General features: G+C 39.3%; 2 protein-coding genes across 4 annotated transcripts in view; one reads left to right on the top strand and one right to left on the bottom strand.

The window, feature by feature from the left end:
- Positions 1-2869, bottom strand: part of LOC133659949 (endoplasmic reticulum resident protein 44-like) — a 50996-nt gene extending 48127 nt beyond the window's left edge. The window contains exon 1 of the mRNA XM_062062891.1: positions 2686-2869. Within this exon, the coding sequence (XP_061918875.1) occupies positions 2686-2745 (60 nt within the window). The 5' untranslated portion in view covers positions 2746-2869. The remainder of the gene's footprint in view (positions 1-2685) is intronic.
- Positions 2862-17170, top strand: part of invs (inversin) — a 95991-nt gene continuing 81682 nt past the window's right edge. The window contains exons 1-2 of one of the 3 annotated variants that reach the window (XM_062062889.1): positions 2862-3063; positions 6408-6513. In XM_062062889.1, coding sequence (XP_061918873.1) covers positions 6511-6513 — 3 coding nt within the window. In that variant the 5' untranslated portion in view covers positions 2862-3063; positions 6408-6510. The remainder of the gene's footprint in view (positions 3064-6407; positions 6514-17170) is intronic. The other 2 variants (XM_062062887.1, XM_062062886.1) reach the window with 2 other exon arrangements.

Here is a 17170-nt window from a genome sequence, read left to right as displayed (position 1 = left end):
CCTTAACACTCAAAATGTAATTACTTATCCAGTATTTTTAACATGTTTATTCATTCTAATTCCTTAACACTCAAAATGTAATTACTTATTAAGGGTGCGGGAAAACATTGATTCGAATTCTAATCGCGATTCTCACGTTGTGCGATTCAGAATCGATTATCTTTTTTTTTTTAAATCGATTTTTATTTTAATTTAATTTTTTTTATTTTTTTATTAATCAATCCAACAAAACAATACACAGCAATACCATAACAATGCAATCTAATTCCAAAACCAAACCCGACCCAGCAACACTCAGAACTGCAATAAACAGAGCAATTGAGAGGAGACACAAACACGACACAGAACAAACCAAAAGTAGTGAAACAAAAATGAATATTATCAACAACAGTATCAATATTAGTTACAATTTCAACATATTAGTAATTAAAAATCCCTCATTGCAATTATCATTAGACATTTATAAAAATAAAAATAAATGAACAATAGTGTCACAGTGGCTTACACTTGCATCGCATCTCATAAGCTTGACAACACACTGTGTCCAATATTTTCACAAAGATAAAATAAGTCATATTTTTGGTTCATTTAATAGTTAAAAGAAATTTACATCATTGCAATCAGTTGATAAAACATTGTCCTTTACAATTTTAAAAGCTTTTTACAAAAATCTACTGCTCTGCTTGCATGTCAGCAGACTGGGGTAGATCCTGCTGAAATCCTATGTATTGAATTAATAGAGAATCGTTTTGAATCGGGAACAAATCTTTAAATCGAGAATCGTGTTGAATTGAAAAAAAAAAAAATCGATTTTGAATCGAATCGTGATCCTAAGAATCGATATTGAATCGAATCGTGGGACACCCAAAGATTCACAGCCCTATTACTTATCCATTATTTTTTTCCCAAAACCTTCCTTCCCTTCTTGACACAGGAAGTGTACACAATTTCCTTTCCTTCTTGACACAAGAAGTATACACAATTTAAATGACAAAATGTATGCAAACACAATATTGGATTCAAAATCAATAGAGCTTCAACTCAAGGTCTACTTGCATTACCACGACCAATAACTAATTCAATGAAAAGCACTGTTGTATACAAAGGCATTTAATTATGGAATACTCTTCATATCAATATTAGGACTATTCCCAGTAAAAAAAAAGCATTTAAGAAACATGTAAAGTCACTTTTTAGATTCAAGAGTTAATCTTTCATGTTATCAGTTTGCAAACTTTTTCTTTTTTTCTCTTTACCTTTTTCCTTTCTTTTATTGTAACTGGATTTGCGTATGTTCTGTAACTGGATCTGTGTACTGTTATTTTTTGTATTATTTTGAGAATGTTCTTTTTCTTTTCCCTTTCTTTTATTGTAACTGGATCTGCGTATGTTCTCTAACTGTATCTGTGTACTGTTATTTTATTTTATTATTTGGAGAATTGTATTTTTATTTTCCGTTGTCCTTTCTTTTATTTGTAATTGGATTTAAAGTACCAATGATTGTCACACACTAGGTGTGGTGAAATGTGTCCTCTGCATTTAACCCATCCCCTTGTTCACCCGCTGGGAGGTGAGGGGTGCAATGGGCGCCCCTCACCTGAGCCTCACCTCAGCTGCGGTGCCGCGCCCGGGAATCATTTTTGGTGATTTAACCCCCAATTCCAACCCTTGATGCTGAGTGTCAAGCAGGGAGGTAATGGGTCCCATTTGTATAGTCTTTGGTATGACTCGGCCGGGGTTTGAACCACAACCTACCGATCACAGGGCGGACACTCTAACCACTAGGCCACTAAGTAGGTATTTCTGTATGTTTTGTAACTGGATCTTTGAACTTTTGAAAAGGACCCCCAGGAAGACTAGCCTGGCGTTTGTGCGTTGGCTAATGGGGATCCTCAATAAACAAAAGTTCCTTTGAACTTTTGTAAGTGTCAACATGTAAAACATATGATGTGAACAAAGTACAAGTTATAATAGACATTGAGAAAGGATAGGATTAAAAACGATTTGCACCACATTTTAAAAGTTTGCATCACAAAGCTTCCAAATGTCAAAAATGACTCACTGTAGTTGGTAAAAGTAACAACACAACTGCACCGCTTACTTCCGGGTTGTGAGCCAATGAGATTGAGACACAACAGAGGAATTCACCAACCGGTGCGCATCATTCACAAAAGCATGCCTTTATCTTATTACAGTAAAACAACGACATTACAACACGTCAGCTCGGTCACACATGCAAAACAACGTAGTTAACACTTTAAGGAACCATACATCATCATCTAAAAAAAAAGTGTATCAGCAATAGCTATCAATCTTGTAACCTCACGTACATCCACAAACTAGTAACAAAAAATACTAAGTCTGGACACACAGTGTGCAGTCTTATACTTGACATAAATAGCAGTAGTATACAAAATAATTACAGTTATTAACAAGGCAACGTCACTAAACAAAACCGGCTGCTTAGAGCGAAACGCTACAGTTGCACACAAAAACTCGTCCACCTTTTTACAGAATAACTAAATCATCAGCAGTGAATTATCTATTTTGCACAAGAAGTCACACCATAAGCCACGTCTAATGACAGTAGAGGCTTCTCTGTTAGCTAGCAATGGTGCTAACATTAGCTAACACGTTAGCTGTCATCGACTGTGTCAACGGCAGGGCGAGAAGCAAAGTATTTACCAGCAGTGTAATGCAGATGATACGGTCACAGAGAAAGGGTAATATTGCTGATAGTTTCATCGTATTGTGGATGTTGTGTAGGTGATGGTGTTAAGTCGTCCCGGTCTGCCTCGACGCCGCCGCTCTCCTTGCTGCAACAGGAAACAAGCGGCGAACCGATTTTCTGGTGACCACGGAAACGAGGGCGACAGTTCCGGGAGGATATATGGGCTTATGGGAAATGTATTTTCTAAATGACACTAAACACTGGTTCTTATGAATGAGAAAACTACTAACATGGCAGCGAACATAACTGGTCATTGGGAGTTGTAGTATTTTGGTATGACGCCAGTCAACGGGGCGCCCTGAAGACAACTTTGGAAGAGTTTGGCTTCAAAGGTAAACATAATACAAACGTCGGAGTGTAAAAAAAAGCATAATTTCTTTACAGTAACTAGCTGTAATGGACACGTATCTGTGATTCTTTCTGTTATTCGAAATACGAATTGACAACGTTGGAACTGGGCCATTTTCTCGTCACTTTTTGTTGTAATCTTGAATTTGACATGTTTGACCAAAAGACATTCAAAGCGTGTTACAAAATGAGCATTGTTAATCTTTAACATATTACTTAACGTATAGTTAAGATAGCCTCGCCTAATGGTCAGCACATAAACTTGCTCTTTTATTGAGTAGTCGACTAGATGTAAATGCAAAAACACCACTTAAAGAGCCATTGTGTCTTTTCAATGTGTCATTTTAGGGGCCGGTGAACCTAAAAGCTATTTTGTTGTTTTATTTTGCTACACCTATATAACAAACAACTAGAGAAAAATACTGCTCGTTCATATTCAGAACTAACCACTCCGCTGACACATGCCTTCTCTATTTGACCGACCACATCAAACATGAGGTGGACGCGGGCAAATACTGCGGCATGGTCATGCTGGACCTTCAGAAGGCCTTTGACACCGTTAACCACGTTATACTGTCGGATAAACTCAGAGCAATCGGATTTGATAAAACCTCATCGAGCTGGATGCATTCTTACTTGGAGGGGAGGAAACAGGTGGTAGAGGTGAACGGCACCGTGTCCCCCCCCTCTCAGTAAGCTGTGGAGGCCCTCAAGGCAGTATATTAGGGCCTTTACTGTTCCTTATATACATAAACGACATGTCATCAGCATGCGACTGTAAATTGTTTTTGTTTGCGGATGACTCGGCCCTGCTGGTATCCGGCAAGGACAAGTCACAGGTGGAGAAAATCCTCAGTGCTGAACTCTGTAGAATTTGCACCTGGCTCGCTGACAACAAGCTATCCATACACTTGGGTAAAACGAAATACATCCTATTTGGGTCCCACATCAACCTTAAGAAAGTCAATGACTTCACTATAAAAGTGGGTGACATTGTTATCACCAGGAAAGATGAGGTCACCTACCTAGGTTCCATTCTAGAGGCTAATCTTTCCTGTGATAAAATGGCTACCAAGGTAATTAAAAAGGTCAACCAACGAACGAGATTTCTCTATAGAATCTCCTCTCTGGTCAACAAAAGCACCATGAAGATTCTAGCGGGAACTCTCATTCAACCCTTTTTCGATTACGCTTGCACCTCTTGGTACCCTAGCACCTCCAAAACCCTCAAATCTAGACTTCAAACATCCCAGAACAAGCTAGTCAGATTACTTCTGGACCTCCACCCCAGATCACACCTCACTCCTACCCACTTCTCCAAAGTAGGCTGGCTCAGGGTGGAGGACAGAGTAAAACAACTTGCACTGAGCCTAGTCTATAAAATCTGCTACACCTCCCTGATACCGAAGTACATGTCAAACTACTTCCATAACGTAAATGACCGCCATAACCACAACACCAGAGGGAGCTCCACTAACCACGTTAAACCAAGATTCCGATCTAACAAAGGTCTTAACATCAATATGGAATGCACTCCCAACAGGTGTAAAAGAAAGGGCATCTCTATCCTCCTTCAAAACCGCACTGAAAGAACACCTCCAGGCAACTTCAACCCTAAACTAACACCCTCCCCTCCCTTCCCCTTCCTCATCATACCTCTTCGGATTGTAAATAATCAAATGTAGACACGTTTTCTTATAATTTCTGATCTCTCTCTCTGTGTCCACTACTTGCTGTACATATCCTACCAAGTCAGTACTACACTGTTCCAATGTCCATTTCTCTGATGATGCAATTGTTGATGACTGACGTGTTGATACCAACCAAACCTAAACCCCCCCCCCCCTTCCATATCCCACACCCCGGATTGTAAATAATGTAAATAATTCAATGTATATACTCTGATGATTATCTTGTGTGATGACTGTATATATCATGAATCAATTTAAGTGGACCCCGACTTAAACAATTTCAAAAACTTATTCGGGTGTTACCATTTAGTGGTCAATTGTACGGAATATGTACTTCACTGTGCAATCTACTAATAAAAGTTTCAATCAATCAATCAATTACAATGGAATACTTGTCTATGCATGTATCCATCCATTTTCTATACCTGCTGTCCTCATTAGGATCATGGCTGAGCTGGAGCCTATCCCAGTACACCCTGGACTCACCAGCCAATCACAGGACACAAATGGACAAACCATTCACACCTAGGGATGAAGTTTGAAACCGGTTCTCCCGATTGTTCGATAAGAAAAGAACCGATTCCATGGATTCGAATCTCTTTTTGAGAAACGGTTCCCGTTATCGAAGCCACTATACCGTATTTTCGCGACCATAGGGAGCACTGTATTAAAAGGCGCCGTGTCATTTACGGGTGCTATTTCTGTATTTAACGCATAATTAGGGCGCAGTGTATTTTTGGGCGCAGGCATTGTTAAACATACGATATATTAAAACATACGCTAGCAAGCATGGATGCTTTTTTAAAAGGCAGCAGGAGCAAAGTTGAGTTCGGTTCTACTTTATTGAAGTATTTTGTACTCACATTATTTTTTGATCAATACTCATCCACAAATCCATCAAAGTCCTCATCTTCTGTGTCCAAAATGAACAGCTGGGCAAGTTCTCCATCAAACACGCCAGATTCCCTCTTGTCATTTTCAAAGTCAGTCTCGTTGTCCATTAGCATAGCAAGCTAGCACAACGGTAAAAGCCTACTTCTCATGCCCCGTTATGCGTATCGATTCGCTACAGTGCTGGTCCCCTTCTTCGCCACAGTGTGCTTCACCGGAATGTCGAAAGTGAGCGGCACCTCGTCCACGTTGGTGATGTGTTTGTCGGCAATTTTTTTTATTTACAACGCACAAAGCAGCACTATATGCTCACTGGGGGCGTGCCTTTAGCGTCCTCTCTCACCTGAAACCTTCACCCTATAACGGCCGCATGCTGTCCTCAGTCACGTCCGCTTTTCCTCCATATAAACAGCGTGCCGGCCCAGTCATATAACATCTATGGCTTTTGGAACTCAGTGCACACACAACAACCTATCTGGATTCGATAAGAGATTCGATAAGGTATCAGTTCGATAATGGGCTCGAACTTGATAATTTCTTAACAAACATCATCCCTATTCACACCTATGGACAATTTAAAGTCTCCAACAGATCATGCAAACTTCACACAGATTGCTAGCCACTACATGCTGCCTTCTGAACACTGTAAACTAAAAAATAAGAACAATAATGCTGTCCTTCTGGCAGGTTATTGTGTAATCCGGTGGGTTTGTCTCAGTATGATTGATCCTCTTTCTCCTCCCCAGTAGGAGACAGAGATCAGGGCAGGTAGGGGACATGGATTTGCACCTGTCGAGGATGAACTGAAGTGGTAGAAACATCCCCTGAAGCGCCGCTTTTAGTGCAACTATGGTAAGAATCCACACGCAAAAAGAGCAACAGGGTTACAAATCAGCGGTTAGTTTTGGGAATGCCCCTTCTGCTACCAGATTGTGGTTCTTCTCCCAAGAGTCAAGGTCATTGGCGACTATAACAAGTCTAATTGTTAAGAAGATTAAGTAGAATGTTGAATTCAATCCCAGCATTAATATTTTATGGGCTCAAGCTGTCCATAGGGGGTTCACAGTGTGGCACCAACTCACAGATGGAGAAAGTGCAAGATTTTCTTCACTGGTACCTTCTGATATGTATCGCATTAGCCCAGCGTTTCTCAAAGTGTGGGGCGCGCCCCACTGGTGGGGAATAGAGACATGACAGGTGGGGCGCGAGGAACGGGAGGAAATTTCACTTTGATTTTTTTAATTTTTTTATTATTATATTCTTTGATTTTTTTTTTTACTATGCTTTCATTTTCTATACACACTGGAAATCACTTTGTGATTCTGTCTGTGAAATCCGCTATATAGATAAATGTAAATTACTTATTTTTCCTGTATGCTTTACATTTCTAGGTAGGAGCGAAAGTTTGACAGACAGCAACAGTAACTAATGGGGGCGGGGCTAAGCGGAAGCTTTGTGAATGGCGAATCACTGTGCGAGGATTTGCTGTTTTGCAAATACATAAAAAATAGAGCCACTGCTGATGAGCTGTTCAAGATAATGGACAGTTTCCTCAAAGAACACGACCTTAAATGGGAAAACTGTGTGGGCTTTTGCTCTGATGGCGCGCATGGCAAAGTCAAGAAACGTGCTGCAGGCTCTAATAAAGAGGGTTGCGCCAAATGTGCATTGGACACAATGTGTCATTCACCGGGAAACACTCGCGTCAAGGCAGCTCAGCCCCGAATTCAATGAAGTTTTAACAGTGGCAGTGTCAAGCCTGCAACCCCGATTTGAAAAGCTGTGCAGTGCAAAACAGGCTCATTGCAGCCACTAATGCTGGAGTACTGTAAAACTCATGTTCACTTGCCCTGTCCTCCTTTTTTTGGCAAAGATTGCAAAGTGGCACTTTTATTTTCATTTATTATTGAACTTGATGCAAGTTATTTGATTTATTATTGAACTTGATGCAAGTTATAACACTTTTATTTGATTTATTATTGAACTTGATGCAAGTTATAACACTTTTTTTGATTTATTATTGAACTTGATGCAAGTTATAACACTTTTGTTTTATTTATTATTGAACTTGATGCAAGTTATAACACTTTTATTTGATTTATTATTGAACTTGATGCAAGTTATAACACTTTTGTTTTATTTATTATTGAACTTGATGCAAGTTATAACACTTTTGTTTGATTTATTATTGAACTTGATGCAAGTTATTTGATTTATTATTGAACTTGATGCAAGTTATAACACTTTTATTTGATTTATTATTGAACTTGATGCAAGTTATAACACTTTTTTTGATTTATTATTGAACTTGATGCAAGTTATAACACTTTTTTTGATTTATTATTGAACTTGATGCAAGTTATAACACTTTTGTTTTATTTATTATTGAATTGATGCAAGTTATTTTATTTGATATTTAACTTGATGCAAGTTATACCACAGATGCACAGTTATTTTATTTGATATTTAACTTGATGCAAGTTATACCACAGATGCACAGTTATTTTATTTATTATTGAACTTGATTTTATTTTATGTTATTGAGTTTGAATGTATAAAACTTGATGTTACTTGATGTTCGATAAATTTGAAAATGTTAAGCTTGGCATTAGCGTTCTGTTGGGGCGATGGGGGCAGGTGGGGCTTGAAAACTCCCCCCTTGTCCAAAGTGGGGGATGACAAAAAAAGTTTGAGAACCACTGCATTAGCCCATATAATGATTGCACAATGCACTTATTATTGTTTTTGTTTTATAAAATCGCTAATTAGATATGGTATCTCGAGAAAAACAGTTGAACCTGTTAATACATATGAGTAAAAATATGATATGTGAAGAGTACGGAAATATTTTACACTTACTTTGGTCAAATTTTACTCAAGTAAAAAGAATGTGTAAAAATTAGGGCTGTCAAAGTTAACGCGATAATAACGCATTAACTATAAGTTCCTTTAACGCAATAATTTTTTTTACGCACGATAAACGTTTTTGACCCCCAGCCTGTTCCGTAGTTTGGGGAAATGTGTAATGGCGTGTAGTTACTGTTTAACCACAGGCTCGAAAATAGTTAGCAGAACTGCACAAAGAAAGGAGGACCTTATGGAAATCTCATATTCAAAGCCATGGCAAGTCGTTCTCCGGACAAGACGAGACAATTTTACCTTCAATCGCCGTGAGACAACATCATTGGAGCGAATGCTGAGTGCGCATTGCTGTTTGCAGTGAGGAGAAGCTTCACGTTCATGTTTGGATTACAATTAAGTGCATTTCTAACATAAAATGTAAATTGTTACTCGAACTGATTTAGTAAGATGGAATACAAGCTCAGCAGAAACAAAAACGGTAGAAATGAAGTCCAAAGTCACCTTTATCTGAGATTTTCGTCAAAACCTGTCAAGTCTTTTCTCATACCAATCGCACACATCCGGTTGGCGGCTTCATAATAATAGCGCTACGTTTCACATCCGGTATAACCAACAAAACAACAAAAAATCGTTTGTTGTTCTGTGTGTGTTCTATGAACAAATACATCACACACACTCAATTCTGCAGAGTGATATACGGAAAAAAAGAGTAGTGTGTTATGCGCAATGTTTAGCCGTACTATTTCCAAGACGGCATATGAAAATCGGGGGAAACGTTTGATAAAATTCTTGGTGAAAACCGAGGTACCACTTGTAGAAAATATTTTTTTCTGTTTAGTCGTTGCCGTGCGTTGGTTGAAAAAGTTTGTGTTGAGTTTACAATCACTGCCGCTTTGCCCATGTGTTAATTGGGGATGTAGTAATGATGTAGTAAATTCTTAGTTGAATAACTCAAGTCTCTGTGTTCTTATTGTAAAAATGTAATGTCGACAACCGCTTATATTGAGGTCAATCAGCTAGTCCAATGGGCGTGGACCTAAACAGGTTCCACTGAAACTGATTATCCAGATGACGTCACAAAAACGTTTCCTTTGCCAACACATGACACTTTTTAAGACATCGTCATCGCTCTTCTCTCTGCTCCCATTTCTGCTTTTAACATCTTTTCCCGTTTCGCATTGATTTTTTTGTTTTTTTTTCCAGCTGATTTTGTCCCTCTACTGTTATACGCCGGTGGGCAGGTTGCTCTCTGCACTTTAATTGGACATTTAATTAGATCACAGTTTTAGTCCAATTAGACTCCGAGGTGTGGGGGAAAGGGGGTGGGAGGGCAAAGAGGAAAACGTCCCCAAGCTGATCTCGGTCTCTCCCTCCTCTTTCTCTTCCTTCATCTGTCTTTTTTTGTCTGCCACGCCGTCTTTCTCCCCCGTCCCTCCGCAGGGCTCCTCATTAGTGATATAATGGGAGGACACAGAGCACACAGCTTTCCCCTCCCCTAAGAGTGAGCAGCATCTAAAACATACAGACAACAGGCACTGATGTTTGCTGCTCCCTTTTAGACACACTATATGCTTATTTTCTTTTTATTAAAGTTGATTTGGCTGCTAACACCATGATGTGCTATGCTAAATATTTAGGGTCAGAGGCTCTGATCAACACTGCAGGACAGACGTTAGTATCGACCAGCAAACGCAACACGAACATCAGCGCAAGATGCAAGGCAGAACTGCAGCTAATGAGAGCAAGATCAGCTTGATTACCAATAGCACAGTCATGCGCATGCCACTCAACTGCAAGGCTAGTTTACATTCATTTCTGTAGTTCCGCCCTATATCAAAGGGTGGACACAAGAGGTATTGATTGTTGGTTTGTTTGTTAACAGGATTATGCAAAAACACTGCAGATTTCAACAAAACTTTGCAGAGGGGTAGTACATGTGAACATGTACATGGTACATTTTAGGTTGTACTCACAACCATACCGTTTTACAGAAAACAGTTCAATAATGGAAGAGATATGTTGTGTGTGGCTGATAGCTCCATGGATAATGGTGTTTGCTTTCTAAACCTGGGGACAAGGGTTCAACTCCTATTTAGGATGAGTATTAAAATGACCATTAATATAGTTTTGATTTAACTATTCACTATTTAATTTAATTATATTTATTTAGCCACTCTGTTCCTTAAAGTGTCTGCCAACGAAAACCTCTGTTCGTTGGACAAATGTAATTGAGAACCTCTTCAATAGACCAATCGAGCCATGCTGGTGCACATTGCCTTCTCCTCACCTAGGGCCCCATGTATTGAAGTTGCGTTGATTTCCTATTAAAAATAGACTTACGTTTAAATCCAAAAAATTTGTACGCAAGAAAAAATCCAGATGTATTAGGTGTGCGTTTGCATAAATCTAAGCATGTTTCTCTGTTACATCACAATCAACCTGGAATTGATCCCAGACTCTGCGTGGCTGGTCACGCCCAAACCAAGCCACTTTATAAATATGCAAATTATATTGAAATTAGCCCTGTGCCTGACATCTGCACGCTCTGGCCAATCACAATTCAGTATGAGGTGTTTCTTCCTGTGATACCAGTGAACGACAGAGCTTGCTGCAGTGCAGCACCCCATTTAAAACAACAGCCACTGCAATGATATGTAGGAAATAATTTAGAAGAGTTGGTGACACTGATTACTAGGGGTCTGCATCTCTACCTTAAATGGCGATCCAACACGAATCTCAATACATCGATTATGATACGATTCACTAACAATACTTTTTAAAACATTACGATTCGATTCTGTGCGATACGATGCCGATGTTTTGCATGGTGAAAAGAAAATTAAATGTGTTTATTTCTTTTAAATAGACACATACAAATCAGGCGATTCCTGGATTTTTTGCAAATAGTAGATCTATCAACTTCAAGGCATTGCAATTAAGGCTGGGCGATATGGCCTTTTAATAATATGTCGATATTTTTGGGCCATGTCACGATACACGATATATATCGCGATATTTTGCCTTAGCCTTGAATGAACACTTGATGCATATAATCACAGCAGTATAATGATTCTGTGTGTCTACATTAAAACATTCTTGTTCATACTGCATTAATAATGCTCATTTTAAACTTTCATGCAGAGAGGGAAGTCACAACTAAGTCAATTTAGCAAAACTGTATTTATTAAACAGTTATTAAGCAGTGGCACAAACATTGATGTCATTTCAAAACAGAAAGCGCAAGATTGTCAGAGACATTTTAAAACAAGCTATTAGTACACTTTTGTGCATGATGTCACTAAGATGACATATCAAAACAACACTAAATTAAAGTGCACTTTTTGTACAGAACGCCACTACAATAGTTTAAAACAAATAAAGTGCACTTTTGTGCATGATGTCACACAAGATATTTCATTAAGTGTCAAATAAAAATGAGCTGCATAATAGGAAATCAAATCGCAGTGCTGCTACTTTTTGTAACAACGCTTTTGCCGCATAATTGTTCAACATATTCCCGCTTGAATCCAAACCACCGCCAGACGATGCACCACGTGCTGTTTTTCTTGGGAATTAATTCTCCCTTCATTTGTTACCAGATTGGCACCTTCTTTCTCTCGTATTACCATTCGCAACGCACCGTTAGCATCACAACTAATGTTACCCATGTAGCTACCTCTCTGCTCAGGGAGGTCGTGTGACGTTGCACGCGTGACATATGTAAGAAGGTGCACTTGTTTATGTCTCTGTGAGAAGGAGAGACAAGAAATCAATCAATCAATCAATGTTTATTTATATAGCCCTAAATCACAAGTGTCTCAAAGGGCTGTGGGAAACGCATGCAGTATAATGCCCGCAGCTAAAAGCAACTGTGTGAGAACATATACTCGAATATCACGATATAGTAATTTTCTATATCGCACAGAGACAAACCCGCGATATATCGAGTATATCGATATATCGCCCAGCCCTAATTGCAATCCATAAATTTGAAGAAAAGATGTGTGAGTTAAAAAATGCAAAGTATGATTAGAACTGTAATTGACTTTTTTTCTGTTGATTCTTAGTTGTATTTTTATTTGTTATACATTGTTAAATGTTAGAGTATCAAATTTGATCACCAAAAGACTAAAAGGTTGAGATATTCACAAACTAACTAAGCTATTGACTGGCTCATTAACATAAACGATAGGTTTTTATTTGAAGCATGACAGCGATGAAACATTACATCTCAAACAGGGCAAAAAGCAGTAGTGCGTGTGCTTCTTCTCTCTGCTTTGACAAAAATGGAATGGACTTCATTGTAATTGCACTTAAAACTACACTACGAAATGTGTTTTCAGTACAAGCTTTCTAAGAGCACACATTGAGTAGACAGGTGACGCCTAAGAGGAAAGGTTCACAGCAGCACCATTTGTATGTCAAGGACATTAGAGTATTACAGGCTTTCACGTCTCCAAACATCCCCAAAAAAGTTGCTGGATTTGTCGCTAGTCGCTTTGGAGAAAAAAAGTCACTAAGAGGAGTTGGAAAGATTCTAGATTTAGATAGAAAGTTGATAACACTGCGCTGAGGTGTGTGTGAAAAATAATAACGAAAGACCCGCCTTATGTTGTTTCTTATTGGTTTACATTGTGTGGCGCCTTCCCTGGTTGGCTAGATTTCAGCCCAATAGTTTATGGATTGGTCTGTGATTGGTTCTTTTTGGTAAGTCAATCAGAATTACTCGAACTATGGCAGGCCGCCAGGATACACGTTTATTATTATAAAAAAATAAATATAGAGTAGTGAATGGAAGGGGAAATATAAGCGTGAGAAATTTCAAGTGTGGCGTGAGAAATGGTTAAATTTCCGAGTTCCGACTCGGATACTCAAAGCGTGAAGCTTGGCAGCTCTGAGCTCCCAAGCAGTGTTGGGACTAACGCGTTACAAAGTAACTGTAACGCCGTTATTTTTGGCGGTAACTAGTAGTCTAACGCGTCATTTTTTTATATTCAGTAACTCAGTTACTGTTACTACATGATGCGTTACTGCGTTATTTTACGTTATTTTTTATGTAGTATTGGCTAGAAACAAGATCTCAGTGGCCTAGTGGTTAGAGTGTCCGCCCTGAGATCGGTAGGTTGTGAGTTCAAACCTCGGCCGAGTCATACCAAAGACTATAAAAATGGGACCCATTACCTCCCTGCTTGGCACTCAGCATCAAGGGTTGAAATTGGGGGTTAAATCACCAAAAATGATTCCCGGGCGCGGCACCGCTGCTGCCCACTGCTCCCCTCACCTCCCAGGGGGTGAACAAGGGGATGGGTCAAATGCAGAGGACAAATTTCACCACACCTAGTGTGTGTGTGACAATCATTGGTATTTTAACTTTAACTTTATTGGAGCGCTGCGGTGTCGTTCTTCTGTGTCACAAGGAAAAGAAGTGGCATGCTTTGTGTGGGTCGGGGGGGGGGGCACAGTTGTCGAGCACAATGAAAAGAACATTTTAATTAAATGTAAGTTGTGTCTTGGATCAAAGATCCTATCTACTGCCCAAAACAGCAATTCAAATCTGCTGAAACAGCTACAAAAGCAACATGCTTCGACGAAAAGCTAGTAAAGAGAGACACACTTCACCTCCACCTCCTACAGCGGCTGGATTTTAACGGAGAGACTGCTAGCCAGGACACCATTGATAGAGCCATTGCAGCGTATGTGCTAGAAGACATGCAGGCTATTTCTACAGTGGAGTCACTCGCTTTCAGGCAGCTGGACACAGTGGACAGTGAGTACATAAACATGGAAAGTGAGCTAAAAAAAACACTCAAAACTCTGCTTCTGCTCATCATTCAGCACTGAAGGTACACACACTCTGTCAATTATCTTATATACTCTTTCATTCTAGACTTCTAGAGTGTTTGATTATCACATCACTCTAAATGTATAGACTATAACGTTCACAAACATAAAGAGGGATCCTAGTGGGCCAGGCCAATCTTTCCTTATCTCTAAACTAAAACTGGGGAAATGCGTAGAGTGTTCTGGGCTTCAGTACAGTGTTGATCTCATGAAGACATGATTTTATTTCCGAATTCCTTGAGAGAAAAAAAATGCCTGGTTAGGCTTTGTGTATGTCATGTGTGCCTTCCTTGGGTGAAGCCAGGTTTACAGCTATGTTGTGACATGTTGTTATAATACTGTTTGTTACTTATGTATGTTATGTTGCAGCTATTTAAAATAGTTTTGTCAATTTGTTCTGGCCTGAAATAAATTGGCCCTTTGAAACATATCTTTGTCTTTGTGTGTTGTATGTAGACCACATTGCTTAGCAGAGATCAGTGATGCAAATGCATGCCAAGTTGATCAACAGATTGTATTATTCTCCAGTGCAATAACAGTACTGAAATGAAGGCTAAAAGGGCATTAATGGGAGCCTTAAAAAAAAAGAAGAACAAAAGAAGTAACTAAATAGTTACTTTTCACAGTAACGCATTACTTTTTGGTGTAAGTAACTGAGTTAGTAACTGAGTTACTTTTTAAATAAAGTAACTGTAACTAGTTACTGGTTTTCAGTAACAAACCCAACACTGGTCTTAAGCACAGTGAACAGTTTAGATGCTGTGTTTACCTCACAGAGTTGTGACTAAGTTGCAGCTGTAAGTCTTAGCTCCCTCATCACCGGCTTGAGTGTCTCGATGCCATCACAACAAGTGAGTGCTCAGATTAGTCATGTTGCCGCTACTTTATCGCTGCTTTCCAAACGTCACAACTGACCATTCTTTAAAAAAAAAAATCCAAAAGTTTACTAACTTTAGATTTAATATTCAGGATTTTATTGTTTCTCAACTCTTTTGGGTGCTGTCAGCCATGGTGTTGCTTTGTCGTTGTCAGTCGCAAACAAGAACAGTACTCTCATATTACGTCATCACAGAAGTCTCGCAAGATCAGAGCGGCCATATGAGAGCTACAATCAACCGATCCATATTACATACACATTGTTTCAGAGGCTTGCCAAACGATTAATCTATATCTCTAAAGTTAAAATCGGTTATCAATTTGTACAGATTATTTTCTACACCCCTACTGATTGACCCCAATATAAATATAATTTGTGTAATTTACAACAAAATGTGTTTATATGGTAGCCTGCACACAGCCGTATTAGAGTGTCATGTGAAAATTATGTAATATTTGTTTGCAGTCTTTTAAATTCGAACATCATCCTATCTATCACCCTATCCTATCCTATCAAAAATGATACGCAAGACTTTGAATTTGTTTGAATACTCAATCTATTATTATAACACAAGATAACTTCTTGTTGTAGCAGCCCCACGTGACACAAAAGCGGGTCATTCCTCCGGTGCCATTAATGTACTGCAACCACCGGCTGTTGCTGTCCACCCGACTGGCCAAGCTGGTGCTGGTGTCACAGGAACACATTATGACAGCAAAAGGTGGCCTACGAAAATTAATAGACGTCCCCACAAATAACATGAATGTTAAGCATTAAATGCATTGGCGAAAAAGTGAATTTTGTGTCCTTGCCTCAAACTTTTTTACATTGTTAAAATCAAATGTTGGCAAAGCCCTAACGACCACCTCTGTATTTTCAAAGTATCCACATCCTGTGGAAATGTTCGTTACTTGAAGCATGAAGTTGGCGTTAGACAGCGCATATTTCCACATTCAGTTCAGTCTTTATACATACCATCTTTTCCGTGAAAAAGGGCCCAGTGTTAATTTTGTTGACAAAAAATTTCCGTATTAGTAATTGTCATCAACCTATTTTCACCTGACTAAAATAAAACAACAATTATTGACAATCTAATTTAATCCTTCCATTTTCTACCGCTTGTCCCGTTCGGGGTCGCAGGGGTGCTGGGCCTATCTAATCCAATCATATTTATGCACTGTCAACACCGTGTATGGAGAGGATGGTGTTCTGCTGACCTCGACTGCAAATGTTGTGGATCGGTGGAGGGAATACTTCGAAGACCCCCTCAATCCCACCAACACGTCTTCTTATGAGGAAGCAGTGCCTGGGGAATCTGTGGTGGGCTCTCCTATTTCTGGGGCTGAGGTTGCTGAGGTAGTTAAAAAACTCCTTAAGGCTCTGGATGCTGTGGGGCTGTCTTGGTTGACAAGACTCTGCAGCATCGCGTGGACATCAGGGGCGGTACCTCTGGATTGGCAGAGGTGGTGGTTCCTCTCTTTAAGAAGGGGAACCGGAGGGTGTGTTCCAACTATCGTGGGATCTCACTCTTCAGCCTTCCCGGTAAGGTCTATTCAGGTGTACTGGAGAGGAGGCTACACTGGATAGTAGAACCTCGGATTCAGGAGGAACAGTGTGGTTTTCATCCTGGTCGTGGAACAGAGGCCGACACCCCGGGGGTCTTGTTCAAGAGTGCAAATAAATCGATTTGATGCGAGACAGAAACCACAAAGTCTTTATTAAAAGTAATCGTGTGTTAAGACGGCAAGGCGCATATGTAGTTAAGTTTTTAAAGCGCACATCCATTGAAATTGGAGCATGATCAGAGATAACATTTGTGTCGTATTTGCATATAGATATAAATATTTGTTTTCAACAAAAAAATAATCAATATGGGTAAAAGTGTTATGTACGTGAGAAAAGAATGAATATTGCCTTTTTAGAGGAATT

This window comes from Entelurus aequoreus, linkage group LG11, assembly GCF_033978785.1.
Source record: "Entelurus aequoreus isolate RoL-2023_Sb linkage group LG11, RoL_Eaeq_v1.1, whole genome shotgun sequence".
In the NCBI taxonomy this organism is placed as follows: domain Eukaryota; kingdom Metazoa; phylum Chordata; class Actinopteri; order Syngnathiformes; family Syngnathidae; genus Entelurus; species Entelurus aequoreus.
Note: the sequence above shows the minus strand (reverse complement) of the source record. Positions and strands in the feature narration are given on the sequence as shown.